Here is an 11,631-nt window from a genome sequence, read left to right on the forward strand (position 1 = left end):
AGTCTAGCCTTGTTCCTTATAATATTTCCCAACTCATCTTTCTTGTTCCTAAAAATCCATTTAGTGCCGATGATGGTCTTTTCTTTAGGTCTAGGCACTAATTCCCATACTTTATTTCTTTCAAATTGATTAAGCTGTTCTTACATGGCCAAAATCCAAGACTCATCATTTTCAGCTTCATGAATGTTTTTAGGTTTCAAGATGAGAGACAAATGCCACATAATTGCAAAGATTTTTAAGTGTAACCTTGTGCCTACCCCTTTGGATGGATCACCAATTATTTGATTAATGGGATGATCATTAACAAACTTCCATTCCTTACGAGGGTTATCAATAGAGAGATTTTCATTTGCAATACCTTTTTGTGGATTATCAAGTTTGAGATTTTCAATGTCAATGTTGTCAACATTTTTGTCAATGTCAATCTTCTCATCATCATCATCCAAGGGGATATTTGGTCGTAGAGAATCAGATTCATCAAAGACTACATGAATTGATTCCATCGCAACTTTTGTTCTTTTATTGAACACTCTATATGCTCTACTTTTAGACAAATAACCAAGGAAAATGTCTTCATCCGATTTAGGTGCAAACTTTCCTAAATTATCTTTATCGTTAAGCACAAAACACTTACATCCAAAAACTTAAAAATAGGCAATGTTGGGCTTCCTTTGATTCCAAAGCTCATAGGGAGTCTTGTTAAGAATTTTTCTAACAATAACCCTATTAATGACAAAACATGAAGTATTAACGACTTCAGCCCAAATAGATCTAGGAGACAAATGCTCATTAAGCATAGTCCTATCCATTTCTTGAAGAGACCTATTATTCCTTTCAACAACTCCATTTTGTTGAGGAATCCTAGGAGCCGAAAGGTTATGATCATATCCATTTTCATCATAAAACCTTTCAACATCTTGAATGTCAAATTCTCTTCCTCTATCACTTCTAATGCATTTGATCTTATATTCCTTTTCATTTTCTACTCTTCTACAAAATCTATAAAAGATTGAGAATGTTTCATTTTTGTGGGTAAGAAAAAATACCCAAGTGAATCTAGAGAAGTCATCAACAATGACATAAGCATATCGTCTACCACCAAGACTAACAATTCTTTCTGGCCTAAAAAGATCCACGTGGATTAACTCAAGAGGTCTTGAAGTTGTTATATCTTTTTTCTTTTTGAAGGAAGACTTGTTTTGTTTGCCTATTTGGCAAGCACCACAAGTTTTATCCTTGACAAAGTTAGTCTTTGGGAGGCCTTTGACTAGCTCTAATTTAGACAATTTAGAAATTGAGTCCATGCTAGTGTGACTAAGCCTTCTATGCCATAACTAATTATTATCACTAGATGAGACGAAACATTTAACATTTTGGTCATGTAATTCACACAAAAGTAAAGTGTACAAATTTCCATTTCTAAAAGCAATAAAAATTTGAATTCCATCCTTTTCAACAATGCATTTATCTGATTTAAATATCATGTTAAAACCTTTGTCACAAAGTTGACTAATGCTAAACAAGTTGTGTTTAAGACTTTTAACAAGAAGTATGTTGTCAATGGATAAAGTTGAAGATATACCTATAGTTCCAATGCCAATTACCTTTCCTTTGGAGTTATCGCCAAATGTAACATTTCCTCCGTTGTGAGGTCTTAGAGCTGAAAATTTAGAGTGATCACTGGTCATGTGACGAGAGCAGCCACTATCAAAGACCATTTGTCCTTGAAAGAGGGAGAGGACTTTATGCACCCCTGCAAAATAGATTAGTGTGATCTTCCTTTGGTACCCAAATGTTCTTGGGTACATATAGGTTATTTTGACGAACATAAGATCCTCTATGAACCCAAATTAGTGTGGTTCTAAAAGGCTTCCATTTCTTTTTTGGAGTTCTATCATTTTCATAACAAGGAGATGATTGAGTGCTACTCTTGATAAAGAGCTTGAATAAGGGTTTTCTTCATTTTAGTATACAAACATCTTTGGAATGAGGAATGTATCCTAAACCATTTTTGAAGAAAGCACTTTGTTGATTTCCGAGCATCATTCTCAAATTTTCTTTGCCTTGAGTGAATTTAGTAATGATATTCAATTGATCTTTAATGATTAAATTCAGTAATTCATTTTCAGAAATGAGATTACTAGGTTCCTTGAGAGAAATAAACTCTACTTCCTTTTTCAGAAAATCATTTTCATTTTTAGCTTTTTCGAGATTTTTTGAAAGAGCGAAGTTTTCTCTTTTGAGAAAAACACATTTCAAAACCATTTTTCCTAGTTCTTTATGAAGCTCTTGAAAAACCTCTTGTAATCCATTATATTCATCAAGTAAATCATTAAAAGGAAATATCTTGCTCAAAAGAAAAGTCGAAGAAGGAGTTTACCTCATCGTCATTTGCCATAAGGCAAAGGTTTGCTAAGTTGTTTGTAACAAGATCATCATCACTTTCGGAGGTGAGAGAATCATCATCTTTCCATGAGGCTTTCATGGATTTCTTCTTGGATTTTTCTTCTTTTACCTTTTTATAGAAAAAGCAATCAGCTTTGAAATGCCCTGGTTTTCCACAATGGAAGCATGTGGATTGCTCCTTTTGAGAAGAGTCACGTGATGATGATGAGGGACTCTTTCTGAGAATGCCTCATTTATTGTATTTCTTCTTTTAAAGATACTTTTTGTAACAGAGTGTGGAAAGAGCAATTTCTTCATCATTTTCAATAGCATCTTTGGACACTTCTTCATTTGTAGTGGCTTGGAGAGCAGTTGTTTTGAGTTAAATGGCTTCTTTTGCTGATTGGTCCTTCATGGTTATTTCATATGATAGAAGGGACCCAAAGAGCTCATCTAGAGGTAGCTTCTTAATGTCTTTGGCTTCTTGAATGGCGGTAACCTTTGAGTTCCAACTTTTTGGAAGTGCCCATAAGATCTTTCTAACATGATCAGAAAAAGGATACACTGTACCAAGATTCTTCAAGGGGTTAATAACGGTAGTAAAACAAGAAAACATTTCACTAATGGATTCATTTTCATTCATGCTAAAAAGTTCATATTGATGCACAAGTCTATGAATTTTAGTATTCTTGACTTAACTAGTTCCTTCATAGGTAACAATGAGTTTGTCCCAAATTTCTTTGGCCGTATCACAATCACAAATTTTATTGTACTCATCTTTACTTAATGCACAGTAGAGATTGTTTTTGGCCTTGGAATTACATTGAACTAGTCTACGGTCATTGGCATCCCATTCGGATTTTGGTTTAGGAACTTTATTCCCTTTTGTTGTTTTAGTTGGAACATTGTTTCCAAATTCAATAACATCCCATACTTCAATGTCAACATTTTCAAGAAAGACTCTCATTCTATTATTCCAATAGTTGAAATCATTACCATCAAATAATGGAGGTCGATTGTTGGACTGTCCTTCTAAAGAAGACAATGAGCCAATGATGGATATGATTGTATTCTAAGACGATTAAGTCGTATAGATAGAATTTAGGCTCTGATATCACTTGTTGCCCAAGAATGGACTCTAGAGGGAAGGGGGTGAATAGAGTCCTTATCCAACTATGGCAGAATCAATTTTTCTTACAATTTCAATAAATAACTTAAGCAGATAAGCAATTTTATAATGTCAGACTTATGCTAAGTGAATCAGTAAATAAACACAAGTATAAACTGAAATGTAAAGAGGAGAGATAGAGAAATTGCAAACATAGACACAACGATTTTAGCGAGGTTTGGAAACTCCTACTCCTCTACTCAAGACTCCTCTTGAGACTTTCCAATCCAATATGGCTCCTCCTTACGGGTGGAGAGCAAACTTTGAATAGAAGTGATTCTTTTCTCCTTTTAGCTAAGAGACAGCCTCTCTTAGTCTTTACTTGGGGCTAAACCAGCCCTTTACAATAACCTTGCTAAGAGAATTTCTTCTCTTAGTTTTACAATGAAGTATAGAAGCATTTTACAAATATCTCACTCTCTTAACTTGTAATTACAGTGAACACTCTCTAGAGAATCAAATAAAACAATTGAAGCTCACTCTTTATAAATGATGTAAGTGTGTGAGAGAAGAAATATCAGAAGTTTAGCTTAGAAAATGAATGAAGGACGGCCAAACTTTTTACTCTACAAGATGGTATGGATAGCTCGTTGTAAACTCAGGCTCAAGCACACTTTGCAGCTAACTTATCACAGCATATATAGAACTTGTTTGATAGGGGTGTTCAGTGAATAGGGCAAATATCAAATTTAGAATCATGTGTATGGCTCTTTTATAGATAATATAGTTGTTGACCTCAAGACAAGAACATTAATACTGCTAGAAGACAGTCAACATGTCAGTATACATATGTGAATCAAACTGCAAAGTCATAAAATGAATCACTGGTTGAAATATGAAGGATTACTATAGCAGATCTGTTTAACCAACAAAGAAGTCGACTTAGTTGAGAACTGAGTCGGCTTAGTTCAAGAACAAGTAGGCTTGGTAAATAACTGAGTCGGCTTAGTTGTAAAGTTTCAAGGTTCTGAAGATAATAACCCTCGGCCTGATTGAGTCGGCTGGGTTGAGAAGGGAGTCGGCTTAGTTATGAACTTAGTTGGCTGGATTATCAATTGAGTCGGCTGAGTTGTCTTTTGATCTTGATGAGCCTCGGCCTAATTGAGTTTGCTAAATTGTGAATTTAGTCAGCTCAGTTGATCCTTGGACCATTTCTTGCTGTTCTATAATGCTTCAGTATTTAGATGCTTAGTATGAATAATTGGCAACATAATTTTGAATGATTGTGATAGTTTGAAGTGTGTGAGTATTGTATGACTTTAGAGTAAGCTTCAAATGATCTCACAGGCTTTTTACATTTTGCTCCTAAGTCACTCACCAACCTGTCTACCCTATAGGTAAGCTTTGCTGTTCTTTGAAGTTGCATGGACTTCCTTGTGCCAGTTGTATTTTGCTTTGGTGATCTATTCCCATGTGATTTCAGCTTCAATGAATTGGAATCTTCCTTTCCTCACAATGATCCTTTTGATCTGGAATTAAACTTCATTGTAAATATTAGTACGTTGAACATCATTAATGGTTTGTTATCATCAAAAGTACCAGATTGCCCTTAGGAGAAATCTGTAGGGTCAACAATAACTATTCAGTGCATGTGAGATGCGACATGGGAGACAATATGTGTCTAGTGGTGGACTATTTACTAATATTGTGTGGAATATTTGGAACGAAAAAAAAGTGAAAGACTGCATTTTGAGTCCTCGTGGAGATGTTGTTGGGTATCACTGTTTCATATCGAAATTTATAAGGAAATTACATGGACCTCCCCTATAGTTTTCCATAATTACAAGCACCTCCCCTACTGTTTGAAAAATTACTCGAACCTCCCCTTAAAATGAAACTAACCCACACGGACATCCTTCTGTTATGGTCAACGCAAGTCAATGATGGATTTTGCTGATATCATGTACTGAATAAATTGAAATCTCATATTAACCTTCATCCATCTCATCTTTCTCTCACATACCGATGGTACTACATTCATTTACAATAATAACTTAAGGGCATTTCAGTAAAGTAGACAAATCTGTTATTGCATTTGATGGTCTGTCACTAGGAAATGAGGTGTGTGTAAGTTAGTTTCATTCTTAGGAGAGGTCCGAGTAATTTCCCAAATCACAGGGTAGGTTCCTATAATCATAACAAACTATAGAGGAGGTCCACGTAATTTACCCAAATTTATATAGTTTCTTTGAAAAAGGCTAAACTGTTTTTAAGATATTATACATATTTCCCCTTTTATGGACTGTTCTTACTGGAAATGGATATTTTTTGTTATCTTCATGCTTTGTAATTTGATGAAATGCCTTCATTGTCATCTATATATTCCATGTTTGATCCATCAATAGGATTTCACCTCACATCTTGGGGGTCGTAGTAACATCAGGAGAACCACCTTTCGCATGTATAAGTCCTCTTCACTTTGAACCGGTAATGATTTTGGCATGCTCACACTCTTCAAACTAAATTGTCCAATTTTCAAAAACAACAATACAAGATAGTTGATCATCATCATCTTATTTCTTGAAACTTTAGCAGGAAGAGAATTAATCTTTCGACTTGAATGACTGCAATAACTCGAAATAACAATTACATATATCTCAGTTCAATTTCCCCATGGTTATGCCTTTATTCTACCAATGAAACATTGGATCCAGTTAATCAACTGTGGTTGATCATCAGGACTCAAATCTTATGATCTGGGGGACAAAGGGATTCTATTAGTTCTTCTTGGCGTGCCGAAAATAAAAGGCTTTGATTCTCCCAAGTCCATCTTCAAGAGATGAAGGCGCCACAACAAAACTTATGCGCAGCCAATTCTTCAATCCCACGGCAATCCCTGCAAGAGATGCTATGGTCAGTTGATGCTAATTCAATTCAGAAGCTACATTTTGAAACTACTGTTTATATATTACGAACAAATTGAGATGAAAGAAATAAAATATGTAATTTTTTTCAAAGAAGAAAAAAAAAAAAAAAAAAAAAAAAATCGAAAATAACTTTGAATTTTGAGAACTTGCCCAAATTGACAATTTAAAATTTAAAATTTCAAAGGATTAGTTTTGCAATTGCAATAAGGGATATACATGCTTGTTCGTTAAAAGGTCTGAGACCTCAAAAGGGTAACTTATTGAGACGGTGGGAGTACTTTGTTGTGGAAGTGGTGTTGTTAGGAGTTATTATTAAAGATGTTCAGGGTCTTGTGGCACCCAGTTGTCTCTATGCCTGGTGCGGCTAATGGTGTGGCACACCAGTTAGCAAGTTGCGCTCTGTGGAGTAAATTGAAAAAGTTTTTTATTTGGGAGATTCCTATGCGTTTTCAAAGCTGTATGGCTGTGGAATTTAGTTCCAGCTATTGATGTATTTGTTTCTGCCTTTTCGGTGTTTAGCTAATGAAATCTCTTGCCTTTTCGCAAAAAAAAAGTCAGAATAGAATGACGATACATAATCTTAACCGCAGATGTAATACTTTCTGTACATTCCATGTACTATCTATTATAGGTAGGGCTTGAAATGGATCAAGTTTGACCGATGATCCGATGCTAGGTCCATTTTAATAAATTCGGGTTAAACACGAATATGGGTAAATTTTAATTCGATATGGTTTTATCCAAGATCCGACCCAGATCAAGAGTGTTTATTTGAATCCGAGATGAATCATTTCTATGGGATACAATTCCAATATGAATCCTGACATTAAGTTACGGATCTATATCTAGATTCACATTTCAAACTCTAATTACAGGAATAGGTCTACCTATTAGGCCGGGCATACTTGGGCCGATATAACTAAGCTCAGCCCAAACAAAAAAGCACACACATACAAAAGGAGGTAAATGAGACATTAAAATGTAACTATGAAACGGGTCAAGCCCAATATAGTGCAGTCAACAGTTTAATTAAATTATATATATATATATATATATATATATATAAGGGTGAGTTGATCATAGAGTCACACTTGTTGACAGAGTTCGACGCTCTACCAATTACGTCATTTAGTAATGTCGACAGCTTAAAATTCAATTCGTTGGCATCCTTTAATAAAGGTGAGAAATGCAAAAAAAAAAAATTGTGGTATTTGATTCAATGTGAGCAATCTCACCTGGCAGAACAATCACAGATTCCTCCTTAGCAAGCTTGATACAGAACTCCGTGTCATCATTTATGCCTTCCAAAATTTGCAGATTTAGCTTCACCTGCAATGAAAACATAAACATGATCTGTAAAAAGTTGTTAAAAAAATTTACTTAGAAGCATAAAACAGTTCAAAATTTACTATATATGCTGTTACCATTACAAACATGGTTCCTTCTGGTTTGTGTGGGCAGGTGATGCAAGGAATTTCCTCGAGTTTGTCGTAACAAGTATCTGCAGCTTCTTTGGTCATACCAATAATCTTCGAAAAGAAATCCTCTGGCGTTCTCTCAATGATATGAGGAACTGCCCCCTAATACACACACAGACCACATACCATTATTTTCATTATGTGTTACATAGTTTAAAAGCAAGATTATTAGAGGAAAGATGATAATAAAAATATTGAACTCATAATAAGGTCTGCCAAATTTCATAGTTAAGAATATTAAGTAAATAGCTCCCAAATAATTCATAACAAGTTGGTTCTGTAGTTAAAATTAGGACACTAACAGTACCTGTTCAATTTTATGCACTGTTTATGAATAACATGGTCTTCAAAAAGCGGCATTTTGAATTACATACCTGAGTAATGGTTGCAGGATCAGCGGCGAGGTTGACATAGCTCTTCAAGCACTCAGTAATCTAAAACAAGGAAACAAAAATAAAAAAATTTACTATGTGAATTTTCAAGAAATATAGCATTTTCAAGAATCCGGTAAATGGTAGATTAAAATTCTTTTCACCTCACAAACAATATACATACAGTTAGAACAGGTTTCAATGGTCTACCACAGAATCACAGATATGTCTTTTTGATGTCCAATGCTAAAAGTATGAATGGAAGAACAAAATATATAAAATGTGGAAAGAGAGACAGAGGAATTAACCCTAGTGTTGTGAAGGATGCCATTTGGATCAGTTGTTGCTATCCAACCAAGACTCCAACCGGGGACAATCCATCTCTTTGAGATAGAACCTAGTGTTATCACAGGTGTGATTGATCCAAACACTCCCATTGGCACAAAAGGGTTACTCCCAAACACTAGGAAAGAATAAACTTCATCTGCAATCACTAAAATCCCAAGCTTTCTTGCAGTCTCTGCAACCTATAAAGAAATTCAACGAATGTCAAATAAAAAATAAAATAAAGAAAAGAAATTACAAAAGAGGTTAATTATCCAACCTTCTTCAAATGTTCATATGTGAAAACATTCCCACATGGGTTTCCGGGATTGATGATAACCATAGCAACAGTTTTGTCATCTGCAAGGGCTTCCACACCATCAAGATCAACCTCCCAACCTTTTTCCGGGATAAGGTCAAAATGGCGGACTTCAAGATGGCTAACTGCAGCGCGAGCTTCGTAGAATGGATAGCCTGGTCTAGGAAGCAATATGTTGGCACCGGGGCGAGCAAGGACTGTTAGTATGATTTCAATGGCATGACTGGCGCCAACAGTGATGTAGATATCATCAGGTGTTAAATTATACGGTAGATCACATGAAAGTTTTTCTGCAATGGACCTGTTATAAAAATGGAAGTATCGACATTGAATTGAGCTAATTAGTATAATATTTCATGAACGAGCATTATGAGCTATTTGCTATGTTTTTAATGTTATGCAAATGAGTTTGTGTTTCTCTGACTTTTTTGGTAAATAGTGTTACTGAATTGGAAAAACAACTCCATTTGAATCATTTCTGTTCAATTTGGTGCCATCATGATGTTTATGCACTGCAAATCTGCATAAGTACTCTTCCTTATACAGATTTATAAGGAAAAATACTGATTGATAAGTAAATCAAAACTTTCTATCATTGAAAAAAAATTGTTACGAGAGACGCAGCGAACCCAAGCAATAATCACGAAACATAATAGACAAATAAACATACCACACAAACGAAACAAAGATTTATACGTGATTCGGCAAAGTCTACATTCACCGTGGAGATCCGGTGAAAGTCTTGTAAAATTGAAGATTACAAGTTTCAGCCCCACTCTCTTCTCTATACGATTTTCAGCATCTCTCAATAATGCACTTTAAATCCTAAACAGCCTTATAGAACAGGTTACAAGAGTACTAATTAGAAGGGTCCACAACCCACAAGTTAAAAAACAAGCCCACACAAAACTCATCCAACGAATCATTGGGTCATAAACAGATCACGTTCACCAAATCCAGACCACAACATCACAAAAGTCACATGGAAATTTTAAGTATTCTATGCAGAAAGTTTGTCATAGGAAAGGGACATTAAAATTTAAGAATTTGTGAAACTATGTGGCCTATAGAGGTTCTGAAATCATAAATTCAGAATGACTTCTTTTTGAGGTCTGAGAATTGATGAAATTGACGACATGGTAGAGATTTGTTTAGATGGTGTCTTGATTTCAAACTCAAGATTTTTGGATGTTGAACGATATGCACTTTTTATTAATGAGAGATACTGGCCGGACATTTGTGTTATATTTCAAATTAAGGAAAGTAGGTGAAGAACTTATACATTTTTGTTATGCACTTTTTATGTTCACATATTATGTTTTTATATATATATTTTTTAACAAATTAGAGAAGGAAATATGAACACGAGTACAATCGTTTGAGGAGATTTAACGATCTCAATGATAAAATAAAAGCTATCATACCTCCTGGCTGGAAGAATACCAACGACCGGAGCATAGCAGTTGAATTTAGCCGATCGAACAGCATCGACAATGGAGTCTTCGTCCACCGGAGTGGTTTGGAAGCAGGGGAAGACAGAGGGGTCACCTTGGCCGAGAGCAATTGGTGGTCTGTCATCAGATTCATTCAGATTTTCCATTAAAGTGGTTAGAATACCTCTGATGGTCAAAGCCGATGCCATGTTCAGCTCTTCATTTCCTTGGAAACCCCATTTTTTCCATCCATTTTCCATTTCTTTTCCTCTTTTTGTTTTTTTGGACACTCTCTCACTCTGAATTAGTTGGACCGTGGTGTATAGCGAGTAAGAGATGCTATTAATATACACACACGTACTTATATAGAGAGAGAGGATATAGGAACAAAAATGAGAGTGACAATTGCGTAGTCAAATTCTTTTTGGGCAAGTAACTATGGTGCTAATTTATTTGACCAACACCCCCCATGACAAAATGACAATTGCAACTTCGTGGAATCTACTAGTAAATAGTTCAATATTTCCAGCAGTGGACTAATCTGTTACAAACCAGAGAGTAAAGACAAATCTTTGAGATATTTTGGGATATTTTGGGAAAGAGATAAGAGTGGTAGGTGGGGTGATAGGTGTGGATAAGATCGAATAATTTTAATCGATCAAAGATAGGTTGGATCGATCAAACATGGTGAAATCTTTTGGATAAGGACAAAGGCTTAGATCCATCTTGAAGTGTTCAGATCGATGTTGCTTTGATCGATCGAAGGAATGTTGAGATCGATCGAACTCGCTGATTTTTCACACTTTGCTTCATTTTGCTTCCACTTTGCTCCTTTCTTCCATTCAGCTTGGGATTGCTTCTTTTAAGCTCTTATTTGGCTGAATTAACTTATTTTTGGGATAAGTACCTAAAAAGGATAATAACATGAAATTAATCTAAAATGAGAAAGTAAGATAGATAAAGGATAATAACATGAAGGGGTTTAATTGTACACTTTTCAACGCTCATCACACTCCTAAACTTAAATATTGCTAGTCCCTAGCAGTGAACTACGAAGTAAAGGAATGAAATGAACGACTATACAACTATGAACTAGAAAGCAATAAATGGATAACGCCACTTTCGTAGGGAACATGATTGCATTTAACATATGCAACAAACCTTTTAAACCCCTAGGTTACCCTTAGTGGACGAGTGAAGTCTTGTGAGGGTTTCCAGAAATGATACCCACAAATATTAAGCTTATTATCACAAAAAAGGCACCAATATTGCAAGCAAGCATTGGG

At 35.2% G+C, this 11,631-nt stretch overlaps 1 protein-coding gene across 1 annotated transcript; it reads right to left on the minus strand.

Moving 5' to 3' along the window:
* Window positions 1-6,048: 6,048 nt before the first annotated feature.
* Window positions 6,049-10,694, minus strand: LOC132306449 (nicotianamine aminotransferase 1-like). The gene is made up of 7 exons (XM_059803831.1): window positions 10,337-10,694; window positions 8,874-9,213; window positions 8,578-8,796; window positions 8,273-8,332; window positions 7,845-8,000; window positions 7,656-7,749; window positions 6,049-6,389 (listed from the first exon to the last, which is right to left on the minus strand). The coding sequence occupies exons 1-7, from the start codon at window positions 10,603-10,605 to the stop codon at window positions 6,271-6,273; spliced, it is 1,257 nt and encodes a 418-aa protein (XP_059659814.1). The 5' UTR covers window positions 10,606-10,694; the 3' UTR covers window positions 6,049-6,270.
* Window positions 10,695-11,631: the final 937 nt, after the last annotated feature.

Source organism: Cornus florida, unplaced genomic scaffold, assembly GCF_030987335.1.
Source record: "Cornus florida cultivar Cherokee Brave unplaced genomic scaffold, ASM3098733v1 CherokeeBrave_3.0.0_Hap2_Chr05, whole genome shotgun sequence".
Taxonomy (NCBI): Eukaryota; Viridiplantae; Streptophyta; class Magnoliopsida; order Cornales; family Cornaceae; genus Cornus; species Cornus florida.